Genomic DNA, 21,342 nt, shown 5'->3' on the forward strand with positions numbered 1-21,342 from the left:
ATTTTCCTTCTGCAAGGCTCACTGGGCATGCTCCCCATAGAGAAGAATCCCTTAGAGGAACGGCTCCGGTAGAGCTTGAAGACTGCCACAAACCCGAGGCTGCCAGGGCGCTGGGAGGAGTGGGCACCCCGGGCGCTAGCCACAAATGAGGATTCTGGTCACTAGCACCTTGACGCAGCTTTAGTCTCAGTCTCTGGCCCTGGACGGAAGAGCTACTGAGCAGTACTTGGTATTTTTTTTCTTTCTACATTTTATTATTTCAAACCAGGTGAACAATTCCATAAAACATGTGAAAAAAGCAAGGAAGTGTTCAACGCTGAAGGACCCAGGCCTAGGGCAAGGGCATGAGGGGCATGGCCCTCAGCAGGCAGCGGCGGTTCCTAGGTTAGCGCTAAAGAGCTACATTTAGGTTAATGGAGCCAGGGCCCAGGACCACTGGGATGGGGCCCTCGGTGATGTTGGCAGTTGTCTGGAACAGCCCTTGGAACCCAATTCTGTGGAGGGCAGGGCGGGGAAGGGCAGGGGAGCTGCCCGCATGGGTTGCGGGGGGTAGCCAGCAGAGGGATGGGTGTAAACACGCAGACACACTCAAGGCACGGAATCACTGGAAGGGGGCTGGGTGGGCGCTGGTCAGGATCTGACAGTTTTAAATAGTTTTTTTCTAAAAAGTTTTCTAGGTTTGCAGTTTTATCTTTTTTTTTTTCCTTTACTTTCATTTTTTTAAAAAGCTACGAGAATGAGCAGGTGGACTGTAGTCTCCAGGAATGGTGGCGTCTCACGCTTCTTGTGCTTTTTCCTTTGGGGCCTCCAAGCGGCTGGAGGGGTGGGACGGGCAGGAGGCTCCCTGTAAACATTTGGACTTGGGCTGGGTCAGGGGCTGGTGTTGAGCGAAGCCAGGGGTCCCAGGCTGGAGAAGTGAGTGCCCCTCCAGACACGGGCCTTGGGAGACTCAGCATATGCTCCCTTCCCCCGTCACAGAATAAGACAATGGTTAAAACCAAAACAGATGCCCGGGAAGGGGGTACCGCGGTCATTCCCGGCACCTAGGACAAGGGGTGGCTTCAAACAGGGAGGCCTGTGGCAGTTCCTCCCCACCCCGAGTCTCTGGAACTGAGGCGGGGGGACAGGGGAGCCAAGAACAGAGAGAGTAAAGAGGGGGGAAAGCAGCTGGGGAAGGGGGGGCAGGCAGGGAGTGTGGTCCTCTTGCCCCCGTCTTCCTCAGGAGCTGGGGGGAGCAGAGTCGGCGGTGGCCCTGGAGATGGGGGACAGTCAGAGTGTGAGTCGGGAGGTAGCCAGAGTATGCCTCTCCTCCCACCTCCCTAAACAATGACCCTCTCGTTTTTCTCATTCCCCTGTTACCAGGGATACAAGGGCTGCCCAGAAGCCAGGGTCTGTTGCTGGGTTACATGAGGGAGGGGAGTCTACAGCACTAGCGGGAGTCCTCCCCATCTCCCCCAGGGCTGATGGGGCCAGGGTCAGCCCAGGACCCTCAGATAGCTCTGAGGGAAAGACTACAGGGCTAAGCCCAGACTAGTCACACTGAGGGGCCAGCAGCTTGGCCAGTGGCTTTGGGGGTGAGGAGGTAAATATTCTCCTAGGGAGGTCAAGTCAGCCCTTTTGCTCTCCCCTAGTGCACAGCCAGGTGCTTCTGTCAGGACCTCTGCCCAGCCTACCTGTGTGCTGCCTCCTTGGCGCCCCTCATTCAGTCATCCAGCTGCCCTACTGCCCTGGGCTCCCAGGCTCTCCACCCCCGCCCCACCCCAACCTCCCCACCCCCACCGGTCCATTCTCTAGGCTCTATGGCTCCACTCTGTTCCACCCCAGGCTCACCATCCTGCCAGGTCCCACTGCCCCTCAGAAGAGGCCGCAGTCCTTCAGGTTGTTCTTGATGATGACGTCAGTGACGGCATCAAACACAAACTGCACGTTCTTGGTGTCAGTGGCGCACGTGAAGTGCGTGTAGATCTCCTTGGTATCCTTGCGCTTGTTCAGGTCCTCAAACTTACTCTGGATGTAGCTGGCTGCCTCCTCATACTTGTTGGCCCCTGTGGGAGACACAATGGTGAGGACTTGTGCCACCTGTACGATAGGCAGGCCTGTCCCACATGAACGAGAAAGTTCTGTGCGTGTAAACAGACAAACATAGAACATGTGCACGTGTCAGGGGTGACAATGTGAGTGTACATGCACACCTGAGTGTATAAAGAGGGGCTCCTGACTGTGCACATGTAAGGGGTACATGCCCTATGTGCAGACACAAGGACCTAAGCCTAAGTGAGGCACCAGCTCCTGCATGAATGTCCTGCAGTTACCCTTCTGTCCAGCGGGGGGCGCCTGTGCACCACCTGGTCACCACCAGCTCCTCCCCAGAGGCCCAGTCCCCACACCTGTGTACTCAGGGAAGCAGATGGTCAGGGGGCTGTGTGTGATCTTCTCCTCAAACAGGTCCTTCTTGTTGAGGAAGAGGATGATGGACGTGTCTGTGAACCACTTGTTGTTGCAGATACTGTCAAACAGCTTCATGCTCTCATGCATGCGGTTCTGGGGGCAGGACAGCTCGGTCAGCACCTGCCCCTGCCCCTCACCCCCACATCCCCCCAGTGGCCTCTCGGCCTCTCACCATCTCCTCATCCTCAGCTAGCACCAGGTCATAGGCGCTCAAGGCTACACAGAAGATGATGGCCGTGACACCCTCAAAGCAGTGGATCCACTTCTTCCGCTCAGACCGCTGACCACCCACATCAAACATCCTGCAGACACAAGGTCACCTTAGCTCCAGAAAAGGCAATTCCAAGAGGGTCCCCATTGCACAAGCTGGCCGAGGACAGACACCGGCTCAGAGTGGGGCAGCTCTTGTCATGGAATTATCCATACTTGTCTGCCTTATGCCTGGTTCTGGGCCAGTATATCTGCGCAGGCAGGGCCAGACTTGGTCAGCAAGGCAGCCACAGGGGGCGGAGGCAACAGAGTAGGTGACCCACTGGCGACCACACAGCCTTGAGAAACCTCGGAGCAGGGCTGGGGACTCCCAGAATAGCCCATCCTGCCCAGCATCACCATTAACAGGCCTTGGGTGAGGGTGCCCCCCACCATCTGTCACCCCAAAGGCTTCCAAGTCCTGCCCTGCCACCCTGCCACATGCCAGCTCACTTGAAGTGCAGATCCTTGAAGGTGAAGTGCGTCTCCACGATGCCCGTGGTCTTCACACGGGTCCGTAGCACGTCCTGCTGTGTGGGGATGTAGTCACTCTGTGCAATGCGCTCCAGGTCATTCAGGTAGCTAGAGGTGGGGGCAGGTGGGTCAGTGGGGGCCAGCATGAGGCCTCTGTACCTGGACCCTGGGCAAGCTGACCCAGGTCCCTCTCCCTCCCATCCCCTCATTTCTCAGACAAAGCCCTTGCCTTTTTGACCCTTGCCCTCATTACATTCACTGCTCAGACGAGAAAAACTGGACCAGAATCCCTCGCCTCTTGCCTGTGGAATAGGCCCAGAGGAGGTGCTACTCTATGCCTGGCCAGCCAAGCCCTAGCACCCAGGCCTGAGCCAGGCCTGCCTCGGACCGGATCCAAGCCAGTGGGGCTGCAGACTGAGGCGGGTGGGAGGGGGCAAATTAGTCCTTCTGCGAGGGATTCAGGATGCTAATTGACACAATTATGGCACCCACTGCAGAGTAGCCTGCTGTGGCCCTTGGTGTGGGGTTGGACAGGTTGGGGCCTGCCAGCCTCAATGGGCTCTGCGCCCAGTGCCCAATAAAATTTGGGCTCCTCAGGGGGAAGGCATGGACACCTGTTTGGCAGGAGTCCCAGGGGCTCCTCATTACCAGCTCCCTTGATTAGTATCAACACTGCCCCTTGCCAGGCCCTGGGACTAGCTCTGCCCTGGGGACTGGGTCCTTCGAGCTGCTGACCCAGTGCTGGTGTCTCAATCCTGGCGCAGGCCTGCTGGGGCCAGCGGGAAATGACCTCAGAGATGCGGGGACAGAACAGAAAAACAGGAAGGACCACGAGGGTCCATGACGCATGTGCTATGACCCGCTTACTGGACCCTGAAGCCTTTGGAGAAGCTCCTGCCTAGGGGCTGGGTTCCACACCAGCCTCTCCCTTCTCCCCAGCAGGGCTCACCACAGACAGGGACCCACCACCCACCAGCAACCTCGAAGGACTGCTCCCTGCAGCATTCCAATCCACTCCCCACCCGGGGTGATCTGGGAGGGCAGGATCACTGTTGAACCCCCACACCTAGAACAGTGCTGGGCAAACAGTGGGTGCTTTATGTCTGGGGAATGAAGAATGCACGATGAACAAGTTGGGAGTGGCCTTGAAGGTGGCCCCATCCCCATCTCCTTGAATGCCCCAGACACACAGGTGCTAATGGTTGACAAGGCCTACCCCTGCCTGCTCTGCTGGCGCTGAGCCTCTGTGACCTCTGGGGGTGGGGCGCTGAGGTCTAGAGGCCCTGAGGTCTAGAGGCCCCATTGTGTTGTTGCGTTTGGCTGCGATTCTGCAGTTCCTGTGGGGGGCACTCACAAGAGCATTGAGGCCCCTGTAAGGAGAGGGAATCAGTCCATGTGCCTGGGCAGGGCTCAGGGCCAGGCAGGGCTGGCCTCCTACCTACCCTGGCCCTGGCCCAGCCCCTCTCTGGGCAGGCTCAGGGCTAGATGGGCAGCAGGAGAGAAAGGGGAGGCAAACAGAGGGGCTGACTTCAGTGGAGGTGGGAGGGGCAGGTATGAGCACAAGGACAGCTCCCTATCTGGGTGACACAATCCAAAAAGCCTGTGCATGTCCCCTACAGCCCCACGGCCATCAGCACTGGCCACCAACCTGTCCTGTTCTCTATGGGTGCTCAGCCCCCTGCAGTAGGCCTGGCTCTTGATAGGTAGCTCAGGGGTGGAGTTCAGAGCATAAGCCTATGGGCCGGGCCTCTGGAACTCCTAGAACCCCCGTGACTCCCCAGCGGAGCCCTGGGTTGTCATCTGCACGCGACATCTGGCAGCTCCCAGTCTCTTCTCCTGGTGTCTTCCCCTCCGGCCAGTCTGAACATCTGCGGCCAGCACTACTCCCCCCAGGACTGTGTACATGCTGCGCTCCACCCCTCGCCCCTCAAGGAGCTTTTCCTATTTCTCCTCTGCCCATCTCTCATGCAGAACTTGGCTGAGGCAGTCCCTCCTCTGGACCTTCCCCCACTCCCACCACGACCCCGACCTGGAGTAGTCACTGCTCAGGGATTTGTCTGCTCCACTCATCACTGGGTCCCTCAAGCCTTGCACAGGGCTTGGCACGGGTGGCAGCAAATGCTCTTTAGAATGATTACGTCTACAGACAGATTAGACTCAATTGGCTGTAGAGGAACAGCAGCCCTGCTGGCTCTTCCTCCCCTCCCGGCTTTCAATGCCAGGCCCCCCACCTCAAGGCAAAAACACCAAGGCCTTGGTTGACAGTCATCAGCTTCGTAAACAAAGACTGGCAGTGTCTTTCTGAGGGTGCTCCAGCCCTCCACTCCAGCCTGTGGTCCCGAACCCCCGAACCCTGCCCAGCCCCTTGAAGTACTCACTAGGCAGCGGAGTCGTTGAGCTGGTACTCCCGGGAGCGGCCAAAGCAGGCCTGCACACCGTTGTCAGCCCAGAGCCTCCGGATGACACAAGACAGATCCTCAGGGAGCACGCCCTGCTCCTCAGCAGTGCAAGACAGTGCAAACAACTGCCTAGCATCATCCTGGGCACAGTGATGAGGTGTCAGCCAGTCACAGGAGCACCCCCCACCCTACCTGTCCAAGGCAGGGACGCCTCCATCCTGGGGCCCATGCTTGTGTATTCCCAGGTTCCCCAGGACAAGGCTTGCTCTGAGGCCTTTAGGGAGGCAGGTGGGGGTTGAGGGGAGGACATACCGCTCGGGAGGGGTCATCAAAGTCAATCTGCAGATTGCCCATGGCTTTGACAATAGCCATGATAGACTGGATGGTGTTGCTGTAGACGACCGCCCGGTACTGCCGGCATTCCTCCTCTGAGTAGCCATCCTCGTGGATGATCCTGGCAGCCAGGGGTCAGGAGTTAGGGCCCATAGGGCACAAGAACCACACATGGCCTCCTGGAGCTGTTGGGGCCTGCAGGGTCTATTACAGAGAAGAGGAAACTTCCCCCGACCCCCTGGGACCTGAGGATAAGTGACTGCCTTGGACAAGGTCCTGGGCCTGGTGAAGACTGGCTGGGCCATTACTTAGGGGGCAGTACAGACCCAGAGGAAGAAGAGGGGAAACCAGGGTTTGGCAGCTGCCTCTCACACACAGCACTTACTTCATCTGCTTGACAATGGTGCTCTTCCCTGACTCCCCAGCACCTGGAACAGAGAACACAGACGGTCAGGGAACAGCCCAGTGGGGCTACACGCATAACTAACCAGTGGCCTAGCTGCCAGCAGCCCCTCCCCATCGACTGCACAGGGAGAAAGAGACAGTTGGGCCTGGTGGGCAGCAAAGCTACCAAGGGTACAGCTGGCAGGGCCACAGTGGTCAAGGCAACCTAGACCACCTGCACCCCTGGTGGACTCACCCCAAGCCTTGGCTTCCCACAAGCTTCACTGCAAACCATGGCACCCCCACCCGCCACTGACTGAGCTCAGGGGCTTTGGCTGGAGACAAGGCCAGCCCTCAGGAGTCTCTCTGTCATTTTCATGTGTGTAGGTTTGCCAACCTGAGGCCTGGGCACAGCTGGCAGGAAGCAGCCCTGCACACTCCAGCAGTGTAGTAGGCCCTCTTCTCCTCATACTCTGAACCATCAAGGGGCCTGGGCTGGGGCACAGTGTCATACTGCTGGCTCCCAGGCATGGCCCAAGTCTACCCTAAGCAGATGGAGGCCAGGACTTGGGAGACACACACACGGACCCATACGTACACTCCTCTGGGCTGATGCAAGATGTTTCTAAGTCTAGCAGAGGCCCATTCTGTGTTCTCTTCGGCCACTACTGAGGGATTTGCTACTACTCTTCCCCATGACTGTCCTATTAGCTCCACAAACATATTGTTTCGGTTCCCATTTTACAGACAAGGACACTGAGGCACTGAAAAGTAGTCCTGGCCAAAGACTGTACAGCCAGGGTTCAGATGGGCAGGGAGACACATAGGACTACGATGTCTGGCCTGCCCCGTCTTTCTCAAAATGTGGCTCTACTGCAGGAGGGCCTGGGAGAATGAAGAAAGAAAAGAAAAGAAAAGAAAAGAAAAGAAAAGAAAAGAAAAGAAAAGAAAAGAGTAAAGAAAAGAGAAAAGAAAAGAAAAGAAAAGAAAAGAAAAGAAAAGAAAAGAAAAAAGAAGCAGATTCCCAGGTTCCACCCTAGACACACAAAGCCAGATCTCGAGGGGTGCAGCCCAGAAACCCACATTCCCCAGGGAGTCTGCAGGGAAGTGTGAAGACCAGGAGGGCTACCCTATCTCCCAGGCACAGGATGGTGGGAGTGGGGGCAGGACCTCATCTCTTCCTTTACTGTCCTAAACTCCAAGTAGAACACATCTCAGTGGGGCCAGCTTTCCCTCCCAGCACCTGCCCAGACTGATCCCTCTGCTCCTCCCCCTTCACTGCCCATCACACCTGCACCTGCCAGGCTCTGCCTCTTGCCAGCACTAGGCATTTGCCCAGGTAGTTTTCTTTGCTGGGCATATGTGCCCCATGCCCCATTTATGTGTGTCCTAAACCCTCTTGATCATTGTGGTAGGTCTGTCCCTCTGAGCAGCTCAGCAGGCCAGGTGGTGGGGTCTGTGGGGAGGTTACATTCGGGAACTCTGGCTCCCTCATCCCTCAGGGTAGGTGAAGACAATCTCAGAGGGTGAGGGGCTAACATAAACTAGAATAGTGTCAGCAAGCATCCTGATGGCAAAGCCACAAACAGCGCCCTCTACGTGCTAGATGCTATTCTACGCCTACTAAGCAACTGAATCACAGCAATCCCACCTCACAAATGAGGAAACAGAGTGGCTGCTGTCACGCAGTCATAATCCCCCCTGTGGGTGGCCCACCTCGCTGGCCTCCTAGGGCTGACCCAAGAGCCCTGTACTGCAGCTGAGCTACAAGGTCCTCGAGCTTCAACTGCACCTGTTGCTGGGTTCACCACCTGCCTTCCCAGGCCGACATTGCTCTTGAATCTCTGCAGTGCACTCCAAGCGGTAGTAGAGCACCCCCACCCTGTCCCTGCCAAGGCCCCTGCCCACCTCCATTTATCGTACCCACCCCACCCCAGAGCTACATTTTACCAGGACAAACAGAGGCAAGCTGGGTCCCTCACAGGGCATAGGCTGGGTATGTCCAAAACCCAGTGGCCTCCTGAGAAGGGTCTGGGCTCTCTTCACAAACGCCAATGGCTGCCTGGTATCACCAGGCTTCTGACTGTCCCAGGCCTGCTTCCCAGGACAGAGGACTAATGGGCGGCGGGGAGGGGGAGCCCCCAAGGGTACAGGCTCTGGGTAGGCTGGGGGGTGGTGTGAGGCAACAAGCCTCTCTATCAGTTCAGCCTCTAGGCACTTGAAGCACCTATCCCAGTGCATCCCCCTGGACATGGGCTTGGTCAAACGGCAGTACTGTTTCTCTGTTGGGCTGTGCGTGACAGAGGAACAGCAGAGTCCCCCACACTGACATGCCACACCTGTCGAGTGGAGACATGGGGCGAGGGCCTAGGAAGGTCTGAGAGTGATGCCCAACCACAGAGGCCCATCCTCCAGGGTCCAAATATCTAGGACCAGGGAGGGCAGTGTTAGCCTGACAGACCTCCTGGCTGTCATTCCCACCTAGACACTTGCTCCCACAGAGCAGGAGAAAGGAAGCACATCCTGGGGCAGAGGAAGACTCAGGAATCAGGGGTCTTAGCTAGGATTGGGGTCCCAATGGGGGACCAGAGGCAAAGGATCTGAAGTGATGAGTCATCAATCATGCCGGCCCCAGCCAGGCAAACCTAGACTCAGAGTGGACACCTCTGCAGGGCACAGGAGACCTGAGATTTTGGTGAGGTATCCCCTCTTGTGTGTTTAGGACCATGTCACCCAAGGCACCAGTTTCCTTGTCTGGCCTCTTGACCACTCTCCTGGTAGTGGCGTGGTGTTCCATGACCCTGCCCAGAGATAGGGATAACAGCACAAACTTGCTTTGCATCTGATTTTCCTAGCAGCAGGAGACCTGGCAGACACAGAGGTGGGCAGTACATGGGGGACCAGGCAGCAGCCAGGACACTTGCTCCCTGTCCCAGCCAACTGAGGGCCCACTTTCCTATCCCCTTTGGGCCTCGGGCTCCCTTCCTGTCACATTTTGAGGGTTAGGAGGACATTCTCTGCCCCCGTTTGACAGGTGGACAAACAAAAATCATGGAGCCTCCATCCCTGGACTTGGGACAGTCCCTTTGTCCTCCCAGTGGCTGTGACTCAAGCAGGAAGGAGTGAGTAGCAGGACAAGGGTGTGGTGCTGGTGGCCAGGCAGGAAGCTGTGGGAACACAGGGACAGAAGCAGAGCCATGGCCCAGGAGCAGCTACAATAAGCAGACTAGGGAGCAGGGGTAGAGGTGCGTGAGATGGTGGAACAGGTGGGGCGAGGCACCCCAGGAGCCGTAGGTCCCAGCCCCGCCCTTCACCCCCTCCCCAGGGCCCCATCCCTTCAGGGCCTGACCGTACTCCCCTATCAGATAAGCTAGTACTTGGCTTGGAGTTTGCTGATACTCTGCTGATGCTGAGTACCTGGCTCTTCCCACCCAGCCCTGACCTTCCCCTCAAGGGAGGGGTCTTCACTAGCTGGCTCCGGACTGCTGCAAACGACTGCTGCAAATGTGCTTCTGATGAGTGCTTCTGATGACGGAAGGTGGCGGGAGTCTCCAACTTGCAGAGGACCCCACCAGGTGCTCCCCTCTCCAGCTGGGTGAGATCAGAGGGGCCCACAGAGGCTCCCTAGGCTGGCTGCAGTGCTCCTTTTGCGCCAGACCTCTTCCCATCAAGAAGAAACCTCTGCAGCCCTTGCCCCAGGGTGCAGATGCTGGGCCCCCAGCAGGCAGGCAGTAATTGCCACGATGTGCTGGCAACAGCGGCTGCTCTGCATTAGAACATCTGCTTCCACTCTGGGAGTGCTGGGCCCCAATAGAGGAGGGAACAGATGGGGGAAGGGAGACAGCACAGCTCCACCTGCCCGAGCAAGAGCCCAGGCCAGCCAGGGCCTCTGCAGCAGAGATGGGACCACTGGTCGAGTTGCCTGATGCCATCCCAGCCCCAGCATCAGGTCACGGCTGTCAATCCTGGACCCTCTATGTTCCAGACCAGGCTTTGCCCCTGCTGGGAGGCCCTGACATACCACTGTCCTTTCTGGCCTCAGTTTCCCTTCTGTAGAGGCTGCCAAGCCTCGAGTGGCCAGCTGGCCCATCTCTCACTCTCAGATCCTCTCCCAGAGAGAGGTTCAGACCTTCCATGGCCCTGGTGCCCACCCTGATCCTTCCTGACGTTTCCAAGAACCTCATCCCCTTCCTGCCCTTGCTCTGGCACCTCATCTGTGAAACAGGACACCACCATTATCTCCTTCAAGAGGGAGGGGAGGATTAGACACAAAGAGCTTCTCATAGTGCCCAGCACACGGTGAACGCTCAGATAAAAGTTATCATCACATCACTATGTTTCTCCTCTATGGAAGATCACAGGCAACCCCAAACCTTTCATTTCCTGCAGCCTACAATGGCCATGCTGCATAGGTCACTGTAACCACAACCTGCAGAGTGGCCTGCTGTGGCCACCTCATTGGAAGGAGAGTGTCTGAGGCTTTCCAACAAAGCACCATGGAGGGCTGTGACCAGTGGCTAACAAGCTGGCTTGGCACTGCCGTTCCCTGCAGGGACTTGTGTAGCATGGGACAGCAGTCAGAGCCACTTGGTCCTTTTTGGGCTTCTGGCTCTGAGTTCGTCACTCCCCCTCCACATAAGCCAGTACTGCTACATAGCTGGGGCCTCCTTCCCGCTGCAGAGCCTTGCCGCAGACACTGCTCACTGACTGTGCTCACAAGGCTGGGCAGAAGCTCCCTCGCTGGTGGGCTCCCCTGGAACACATGGGGCTAGGGAGAGCAGCCAGCTGACGTGGCGGCCTGAGGGCAGAGATTCTCATAAGCAGCAGGGCTGGGACCACAGGGTAGACTTGGGCTGCAGCCCAGCTCAAACCCACAGTACCAGGCCCGCCTCCACTGCCACCCCCCAGGCTGCCCTAGTGGGGCACAGGGAGAAGGTGGGGGTGAACCCTGGGAAGCCTACCCCAAAGGCAGCCTGGCCACCACCTCCCACTCTCATCCCAGGAAGGTGCCACGTCTCTGGCCCAGGCAGCGGTTCCGGGCCCCTCGGCTCTCTGGCCCCTCCCCTGCGGCCTCAGGGTCCCAAGCCCCGCCGCCACCAGGGGGCGCCCGGCAGCCGGAGACGGTGGAGGAGGCGGGGCATGGGCAGGGCTGGGGAGTATTTGCTCCAGAAAAGCCGCCTAGGCCAGGGGCAGCTGGGGGAGGTGCCTGGACCCTCACTCAAAGTTCTCTCCCAGGCCTGGGAGGCCCTCAGCCGCCGGAGACCCGGCACACAAGGGAACAATGGAAATGGGAGAGAGGGGGAGGGCGCCCGCCAGACAAAGGCCCTCCAAGCCCCGCCCCTGGCGTCTCTTCCTTCCTCCAGGTGCTACTCTTTGGTACCCTCACTGCCTCCAAGGCGGCTGTCATCAGGATCTGGCGCTGTGGGGGGCAGGGACAGGAGGCGGCGACACCCCCACCCACAAGTGTGGCCTTGCCTCCCCCAGCTGCCCTCATAAACCTGGAACTCCCCTCTCTCCAGTCTCTACCACTTGGGCAGCCTCCAGTGGCTTCCAGGGGTTTGTGATGCCCCCACCAGGGAGGCACTAGCAACCAAGATCTGGTCTACTCTTCCCAAGTCAGAGCTTTCTGTGTAAGGGAGAGGCTTGGGGACCTACCAGACATGAAGAGGGCTTTCAGGGACAGGGCCGTGTCCCCTGTAGTGGAGCCCTGCCCACTGGACAAAGGGAAACTGAGGCACTGGGCAAAGGCAGGCCAGCTTGGAAGGGAGGAGGCCCTGAGACCTGCTCATTGTTGGCCTAGTCTACAGGTCTCACCCTTTCCAGGAGCCAGGAGATGCTTGACAGGGCCCAGGTCATACAAGGAACCAGGCCAATTGACACACTCCTCTTCTTGGATGCTTCTTCATTGAAGGAATCCCCTTGCTGTTTTCGAAGAATCTGAGTCACCCCACCTCTCTTCAGATTTGTTGTGGGGAGATGCCCAGCCCCCAGGCCTCAATGTTCTCATCTATGAACTGTAGCCCTCCACAGAGTGTGCCAAACTCAAGGCCTGCCCTGAGCAGCCTCCCTTGGATCTTCACACTCACTCCAAACTGCCCCAAGGTCCAGCCCAAGCACACAGTTTGTCTCTGTGCCCACAAGCCATGGGGCCTTGCTGAGAATCATGACATCACAGTCTCAGGACCGGGCACAGAGAGGGCAAAGGACAGCCTGAGGTCACACAGTGAAGAAGGTGGGGGAGTGGGCTTTCTGGGACCCAAGGTCTTGAGTGGCCATAAAGATGCAGGTTTTTTGTTCTGTGCATGGCCTCATGGCCCAGCAAGTCCTTGAAGCATCTGCTCTAGCTGTCCTAAGGCTCCCCAGGCTCCTCAGCCCCCTGCGGCCTGGCCTGATGACAGAGCAGACCCCCCCAGGAACCTCCGCAGGGGAAGGCAAGGCCACAAAACTCCGACTCACAGGCTGAGGAGCATGAGGACCGATCTCATGTACTATGCTACTGCTGGCCCACACTGTGGACACACTCAGCTGCCACACAGCGCTGCAGGCAGCCCACCACAGCCTTTGCTTAGTGGGAGCCCTCTGCAGGCAAGCTCCTCCCTTCTCCTCATCCGGACAACTCCCAGACTTAGGGACCCCCACCCTGGAAGCACTAGCAACCAAGACCTGGTCTACTATGCCTCCTCCTCCAGCTGTCAGGGACTCTGACAGCCCCGACCCTCCCTCAGACCTAGTTAGTCTCCATCCTCCTGAGTTATGCTACGGGAGGAGCAGCATAATGTCAGGAGACGAGTCAAGTACTCAGTGGCCTAGCAATGATCTGAGTCTTCCTGTGAGGGAACGTGGGCTGAGAGGCAGATGGGCAGCTGCACTGGGAGAGTCACCCCGTGGCCACACACCAGACTTCTGGCTCTGAACAGGAAACACATTCATGAACAGATTCTTGGGTCCCCAGCCTCCAGAGGAGGTAGGCTCCTTTCAATCTCCTAAAAGAGGAATTGCCCCCGACCCCCTAAACAGGTCCCCAAGCATAAGTAGAAGACACGTGGACCCATAGCATCTGACTCTCATCCTGTCTGACCAACTCTTGCCAGTGGGGCACAGACTCCTGACGGAAGGGGGAGTTGTGTGGACAGGTGCTCCGTCAGTATCTGGTCACGTGTGGTGTCTCCACTTATTGGATAAGTCACATAACATCTCCGAGCCTGTTTCCCCATCAGTGGAATGGGTATCATGTCAGTCCCAGCCTCGCAGGGTTAAATACAATGAGGCCATGCAGAGTCCAGTCCTACATGACAGTCACGGCCCAATGAGAGACAGCAGCTGTTGTGACCAAGGGGAGATTGACGCCCAGTGACCAGACCCCCGGGCCCTGCGGACAGTAGCAGTAGAGGGCAATCCCAGGGCTAGAGTAAGGTCCCTCTGTCCACTCCCGGACAGGGGAAACCCAGAGTGAGCTAATCCCAGGACTGCTGCTCCATTTCCGGGCATTCATCTGGGCCTGTAGCCGGCCTTCCGGCTTTGCAGGGCAATGGCCGCTCGGGAATATAAGAGCAGCCCTCTGCTTTCCTGCTAGCTCCCCCCACTGCTGCAGTCCCTCTCCCAGCCACCACCACTTCCTGTGGTCAAAGGAGGGGCCTGGAATCCTTCTCAAAGGCACCACCTTTTCTGAGATGCTGGGCACAGTGGCTGCTGAGGCAGGACAAGGGCCAGAGGAGCCTGGAATGACGTCAACCTAGTGACCACTGGTGAGTGGTGGCCCCCCGAGGGCTATCTAGAGATGAGCCTGAGCAGGTGGGGCTCACCTTCCAGATCCCCCAGTTGACAGGGCTCGCACCCCCACCCCAGCACAGAGTAGGAGCAGCCTTCTAGCCTCTTCCTCTTTTGGGCTCCTCCTCCTCCAGCTGCTTCCTCCTTTTCCTCTGGTGTGGACACCACTTCCCCGAGAGGCCCAGCCCTGCCATGCAGACTTCACTGCCCCTCCTCCCATCCAGGGCACAGTGGGTGCCACCATCAACACCCCCCTGCAGATTTTGAAGCTTAGCAGCCTCGTACCCCAGAATCCTCTAAGCCATGAGGATACCTTCTCAACAAGCTTTAGACAATTCCACCTTCAGGCTTTGTTTCAAGCTGACCTGGCACTCACTGCCAAGCCTTGGAAGTGTGCGCCGAAGGCCAACGCTGAGACCCAACCCGACCCAGCAGCTGTTTGCTTATTCCAAGGAGATTATTTCTCTCAAACCACCAAGATGAACACCATGAGCTGTGACCCCTTCCCTCTCATTGTACTCCTAGATTGGGACTCCTGCCCCAAGATATTGTGAAGACCTCACAGATGCTGACCTGGGCCCTGCCCCCAGCTGCCTAGTCCTGCCTCCCAAAGCATAAAGGGGTTTTAGGGAGGCAGCACTCAGGCTCCAGGTCAGACTATCTCTTCCTCTGCTGAGGGCGTGATGGGGCGAGGCCCTGGTCCCTCAATGGACAAAGCTTATGTGGACAGAGTGTCTTCCATCCTGTTCCTGCCAAAAGAATGTGTGGCTTTTAGAGACAGAGACCAAGAGAGACTGCTGTGCTCACCTGTGGCCCAAGCCACCCGAAGTGCCAGCCCCTGTGATGCTGGAGGCTTACTGACCTCCACGGGATGGGATGAGGCCCCACCCCTACCTGCTGTCACTTGCTGGGCAACATTTGCAGGCCAAGGACACCAATGATGTTACCCAGTGACCCCTGCAGCTCAGGCCAGCCCAGGGCCAATCTCTGACAGGCTGCCCATGCCCTAAGGGATCCCTGACCACGCCAGCCCCCATCTGGCACCCTAGGGTCCGCCTCAGCACAGTGGGTGGCTTGATGCTGCCCCAGGGCCTGGCATGGAAGCCTGTGCTGCCCAGTTGGCTTGACTTCCACCTCCAGCTTATGGCGGCAATTCATTCCCTCTCCTTGCCACCTGCTCAGCCCTATCTGGGGTTCTCCACCTCACTGCCCCCTGGGATGCCCTCAGCGGAGTTCCAGCATCACTTCCTTTGCAAAGCCATCCTGACTCACCCAGTCTCCTGGCTCGGGGTGTCCCCTGAAGAACCCAGTCCCACTCCTAACCAGAAGTCCCTCCTGTTGGCTACACCAACACTAGGGTCATGGGCAGGGGCTGAGCTTGGTGGGACTGGGTGAGATGCAAGCACTGGGGAGAGGGTGGAGTCCGAAATGGCTGAGACCCTAGCTCAGTTCCCAGCGTGGGAGCTCCAATGCTGCTCAGGAAGACAAAGCCTGGCCCTGCCTGGGGGAGGGGTGGGAAGGAGAGACTGGAGGCCCAGGCTACCCCGCCCCCCATTCAAGTGCTAATGAGCTCCAGCCCGGACCTCGAAGACAGCGGGGAGGACCAGTAGGCTGGAGGCTGGCCTCGGTACCAGCCCACCTGGTGCCTAGGGCCCAGCCACATCCCCAACCTCAGGCCCCCAGGAAGGCAGCTCAGTCCCCAGAGATTGGGCCTATGGTCCCCTGGACAGTCTGTCACTCCAGCTGGCACCAATTGTCTATATACCTCGGTGCCCCTACTTGCTGTGAGCAGCTGCCTGAGGGCAAGGGGTGGGGATTCCCCCAGGGCCTCCAGACTGGGGCCAGGCAGCCTGCAGGCTGGGGAGAGCCCTCCCCACTGAACTCTCAACTCTGTAGGAGCCATTAGGGGCTCGGCTCCTTCACTGGTTTCCACACTCCCAGGCTTTGGTGCACTGTCCCCACAACACCTGTGGCTGCAGGCAGGCGCCCAGTTCCCAGATCACAGAAGGGGAACAGAGCACCTACAAGATTTTACCTGTCGCTGCGTTTCTCAGCTCATGCACTAGGTGGAGTTGGGATTGGAACCTGCGTCTGAGTGATCCCAAGAGCTAGTCCAAAGAGGTGAGCCCTCCTCCTTTCAGCCTCAGTGCTCCTGCTGAGGTGGTCCCTCTGCCCCATCCCTATGCCTGGCAAATGCTGCTCATTTTTCAAAGCCACTCAGAGGACCCCCACCCTCACTCCATTCACAGTCTCTTCCCATTCATTACTCCACCAACCAGGATCCCAGGCTACCCCTTCTCCAGCTAGACCAAGAGCCGCGCAACATCCCCAGAATTACTTATCTCCGTTCATGGCTGTGCTCTAGAGCTTCATTCTTTCCACACATGCTTAATAGGCACTGACTATATGCCAGGCCACTTGTTAGAAACACAGACTGGACAGAGACCCCAGAACTCCCTTTTTTTTTGGTAAGCCTGAGGCCTTGTAGGTACAGTCCCTGCACTGGCCAGGCCAAGCACTGCCATGGCATTGCTCTGGCCTGAACCCCGTGGCTGCGGGGTGGTCCCAGCCCTGAGAGCTAGACAGCCTCTCCTGGGGCGGCGAAGACAGCAGGCCTGCCGGAGCCCAAAGGAAGCATGGCCAGCCACTCTCATAGAACAGCTGGAGTCGGGATCCCTGGGTGGCGCAGCGGTTTGGCGCCTGCCTTTGGCCCAGGGCGCGATCCTGGAGACCCGGGATCGAATCCCACGTTGGGCTCCCGGTGCATGGAGCGCTTCTCCCTCTGCCTATGTCTCTGCCTCTCTCTCTCTCTCCCTCCGTGTGACTATCATAAGAAAAAAAAAAAAAAAAAAGAACAGCTGGAGTCCCTACTGCGTGCTCTGTCCTCTGACAGGCTACGGACTTTACAGGACAGAGCACTGCAAGAGTTCTGCGCGCACAGGATGGGATAAGGGCTGCCTCTGAGGAACCAGCTGGGCAGGTGGGGAGTTAAGGAAGAAACAACCTGAAGAACTCTCTTGCTATCCCCCACCAATCCCAGACACTGCACTGGCCTGACGTGGAGCCCTTGCTGCCTACCCACAATATGTCAGGCTCAGTGACCGTCACTGTATTCCCCCATCTACCCACCCATCCCCAAGACTGAGCTCAGACTAGTAGCACTTTGTTCATTCGACAAACAGACAAGAAGCATTCAATAGGCACCAAGCTCCATGCTTGGTACAGAAGGCTCAGAGGTGAACAGGACACAGCCCTGCCCCTGTAGTCTCAAGGAGAGGCAGCAGGCAAATATGATGCTCCGATGGGGGAAGCAGTAACACCAGGAGCCAGAGGAGGTGCTTCAGCAGCTGGTCTGAAGGGGCCTTGTCAAGGAAGGATCCTGGGAGGTGGTCCCTGAGCAGAGTCTTGAAGAACAATCGAGTAGGAGTGAGTTAGATGGAAAGAAGGGAAATGCATGCCAAGCTAGGACAGTAGACACAAAGTGCCAGGGGCAAGAGAGAAGTGCTGTATTTATACTCTGAAGTCTTCATGAAACCTACAAGGGACAGTCTCTCCTTTCTCTGTAGGCTGCCCACACCAGCCCATCCCAAATCAGAGACATTCCCCCAAAACACAAAGCCAAGGCCCCACATCCCACCTGGGAACTGTTGGTCAGTCAGGTTGAACTAGGTGGTGGTGGTGGGGGTGTCCCAGAAGTAGGGCTGGTATCAGCAGCTCTGCCCCTCTCGACCAAGCTCCAGGAAAAACACTCTCATGGCATGTACCACATCTGCCTCTGCCCCCGGTGCCCATCCGCCAGCAGGGCTACCCAGGAGGGCAAGGAGCCAGGATGCGGGTGGGGCAGCAGGCGTGGTTCTGGCTGGAAGGGAAGGCTGGCAATTGCCCAACCTAAGAGTCCCGTTGCCTGGACAGAATTCTTCCCGCTACATGGGACGGGCACCCAGCACTCTGAAGCTGCCCCAGCTGGGCTCCCATCACCTCCCGGTACCTGGATGGGCCAGCCAGGACCCTTACCCAGGCAGCCATGGCAGATTGGCAGTTTCAGGCAGAGGTAGGTCTCTCAGCCCCTTGCTGTATACCCTCTGCAAGGCCTTACTTAGTTCCCATCCCCTACCCCCAACAGGAACCTCCACGGGGCCCCTATTCCCTCCATCCTGGGCCCAGCGCTCTTTGGCCCCAACCCAGGAAGCCCATTCAACAGAAGAAGCAAAGGCCAGAGGGGGAGCAGGATGCTGAGGTGGACTCCTCAGCCTAGAAAATGCGGAGCCAGACCCTGCACCCCTGCTTGCTGCCGGGCCAGTGTGGGAGGGGATGCCAGGCCCAAAACCTGAGCTGAGCTCCAAGGAACAAGACTAGTGGAATGGGGTTGGTGCACAGAGGGCCAGGAGCCCTCTGTGTCACGGCCCTATGGCCCAGTCCCACGTCTCCTCAGCCCATCAGCCCGGGAAGGGGCCAGCCAGAGGCCCCTGGGCGGGCACCAGGGGACAGCGAAACCAGAAGGACCCTACCCAGGCCCAGTGGGCAGCGGCAACGGGCCCTCCACCTTGGCGACACCCACTCACTGGTGCTGCCGCACTCGCAGCAAAGACAGGAAGAGGCAAGCGCCCAACGCAAAACAGCCCAGGAGGCTGGGCCGCCGCCCCTTCCCGCCCCTTCTCTTCCTACCCGCAGCGGCGGCGGAACGGATGCCATTTTGAAACCTCTGGGCTGTGCCCCTGAGGCCAGGCCCCCAGGGACAGTCAACAGATGGGCTCAGATGGGAGACACACTGTCCCTCGGCCAGGCCCCCAGCAAGGAGGCTCTGCTGTCCACAGCCCGGGGACCCCACCGCGGCTCTGAGGCTGAGGGGCCACACCCCCCCACAGACACTGTCCAGCCTCCAGAGCTGCTGCGAGGCCACCTCTCCCCCAACCCCAAAGCCCCCGAATCAGGCTGCCACCGGGCACCGCACCTGCTCTCGGCGGGAGGCCGCTTAGGGACAGCTTCCAGGCCCACAGTCTTCGTGAAAGTCCACCTCAGATGCCTCCCAACTCCATCTGGCCCCCAAGTCCTCATCTAGCTGGTCCGCCACTTCCCCCTTACAGGGCCTCAGGATCTGACAGGCCCCCTGACTCCCGGAGGCCAAGTCTTTGGCCTTTCGGCCCAGAAAGGGTGCGGGAAGCCCAGCACCCGTCAACATATCTCCTCGGCCCGCCCGCCGGGGCAGCAACATGTCGGCTGTCTCACCACTTCCACTTCCCCCCACCCCTCAAGCCGCCACCATCTTCCCTGGCCTTGGAGGCGCCGCAACCCAAACTCCTCCATACTCACTCCCTCCTACTCCCCAGACGCCCCCCTCACCGGCCCAGACGGGGCTTAGAAACTGGGAAACGGCCAGCGGGAGGAATCTCCCCGCGAAGCTTGAGGCCCGATTCCCTCCCCCAGCGCAACCAGTGGAGCCTCAGTCCAGCCCCTGAGTCTGGGCCCCCTCCACCCCGCCGGGCCCGGCCCAGCCCACCGGTGCAGGAGGGGTGGGGGAATCTGGAAGGCCAAAGTGTGGGGAAAGGACTTAGGGGAGGAGAAGCAGGGGGTTTGAGTAGTACTGTGTGCAGAGAGCGACCTGGTGGGCCAGATGGAGGGAGGAGTATCTAAAGGTTTAGGGGTTCTGGCAGGAGAGAGGGCTCATGGGCAATCACAGTTTCCACTCAAGAAGTACCCTGGAGTCAGGGTGCACAGGTGGAGGATACAGGGTTCAGAGTAGGGATGGGGCAAAGAGCGGGAAGGAGGGAGGTGGGGGCTGGCAGGGGCCCCATGGATATTTATGCCCAATAGGAACAAGGTGAGCAGGTGGGGGAAACAGGTGGTGCCTGAGGGTGGGGGCAAGTGGGGTTCTGGGTTTTTGAGTAAAGTCCAGAGAAGGATGGAAGGACAAGGCAGGGGGACTCTGAGGGTCTGTGAGGTTGGTCAGCAAGGGTCGATGGTCAAGCAGGTTCTGGGTCTGGGGGTTAGGCGTCTGCGAGTTGAGGGTCTGATCTACAGTCTGGGCTTCCGATCAGAGATGTAGGCCAACCCAGAGTTTTGAACCATTATTTGGGTGGCCTGGCCAGGCGGGGTCTGGGAGTTCAAGTCCAGGTATAGGGGGTGAGGTCAGGACTTGAAGGCCCTTAGTCTGGAGGTCAAAGTCCTCGTCTGGGGATTCGGGCGGGGAATCGGGGGTCCCAGAGCAGGGCGCGGCCTCACCCAAAAGCAGCAACTTCACCTCCCGCGCCGCCTTCTCCCCGTCTTCCCGCAGGTTCTTGTCGATCATCTTGGAGCGTTCGGCCGCCGCCTTGTCCTCGGCACTCACGGTGCAGCCCATCCCGCCGTCCGCCGGCCCGGCCGCCGCCCGGCCCCCGCACGGCCCCCGGCCCGGCTCGGCCCCGCCCGACCCACACGGCTCCCGCCGCCGGGCCTCTACGAGTAGCTCTCGGGTCGGCAGTTCCGAGCGTCTGCGGGCGGCGCCTTCCCGGCCGCCGCGCACCGACGGCGGGGCGGGCCGAGGGTGGGGCCGGAGCAGGCCAGGCCCGGGACTGGGCCGGGGCGGGCCCGAAGGCGGGGCCAGGGGAGAACCGGGGCCGCTGATTGGCTCGAGGGCGGAGCGAATGGCAGTTAGGCCCCGCCCAGACCCGGGCCCGGGCTGAAGGCGGAGCCGCGCGGAGGAAGAGGGGCAGGCGCGGAGCCAAGCCCAGAGGGATTGGGCTCGGGGCGAGCTGCGGGCGGGGCTGGGCTCCGATTGGGTGCCGAGCGCTCGGCGCTCCGCGGCCCGACGGCGGGGGCGGGCGGATCTTGTAGCCCGAGGGTGGGGATCCGGGGCACCTCGCTGGCTGGGCAGAAACCAACCCTCGAGCTTAAGCAAGTTGGGCTAGCGGGGTGGAGGAGGCGTGTCTTCGTCCTGTTAAAGTTAATGAACCCAATAAACTTGTTTCGGGATCTTCAGAGCCCCGGAGCCTCTCTAAACTTCGGCTTTCTCTGTCTTAAGGCGGGTTTGACCTCTTCTCTCTCGGTTTGCAGCTTAAAAAATGTCTGCTGCCACTTCTACACCTTTGCCCAGCTGTCTCCCTCAGCCGGGTGCCTCCTCTCCTCACCCAAATCTTTAAACATCCTTCATCGATCTGGGAAGCATCCTCCTGCCTGTAGTCATCCGGGACTCTAGCCTGGGACATGGCAACCAGGCCCAGAGAGAGAGAGGTGGGGGGTGGGGAAAAGAAAGGTCTACCTGATTTCTGGATAGATGAGTGGCGCTGATCCTATGACCTGTCCCCACTGGACA

The 21,342-nt window shown here is 58.9% G+C and overlaps 1 protein-coding gene and 1 long non-coding RNA gene across 2 annotated transcripts; both read right to left on the reverse strand.

Annotated features, from left to right (window-relative positions):
• Window positions 1-230: 230 nt before the first annotated feature.
• Window positions 231-20,450, reverse strand: GNAI2 (G protein subunit alpha i2). The gene is made up of 9 exons (XM_077858815.1): window positions 20,274-20,450; window positions 6,289-6,331; window positions 5,883-6,024; window positions 5,550-5,710; window positions 3,151-3,279; window positions 2,621-2,750; window positions 2,388-2,541; window positions 1,831-2,045; window positions 231-1,252 (listed from the first exon to the last, which is right to left on the reverse strand). The coding sequence occupies exons 1-8, from the start codon at window positions 20,389-20,391 to the stop codon at window positions 1,855-1,857; spliced, it is 1,068 nt and encodes a 355-aa protein (XP_077714941.1). The 5' UTR covers window positions 20,392-20,450; the 3' UTR covers window positions 231-1,252; window positions 1,831-1,854.
• On the reverse strand, window positions 6,338-20,266 carry LOC144290034 (uncharacterized). The gene is made up of 3 exons (XR_013357906.1): window positions 17,692-20,266; window positions 7,579-17,458; window positions 6,338-7,064 (listed from the first exon to the last, which is right to left on the reverse strand). It is a non-coding gene; the product is annotated as an uncharacterized LOC144290034 (long non-coding RNA).
• Window positions 20,451-21,342: the final 892 nt, after the last annotated feature.

Source organism: Canis aureus, chromosome 19 (assembly GCF_053574225.1).
Source record: "Canis aureus isolate CA01 chromosome 19, VMU_Caureus_v.1.0, whole genome shotgun sequence".
NCBI classification, from domain to species: Eukaryota; Metazoa; Chordata; class Mammalia; order Carnivora; family Canidae; genus Canis; species Canis aureus.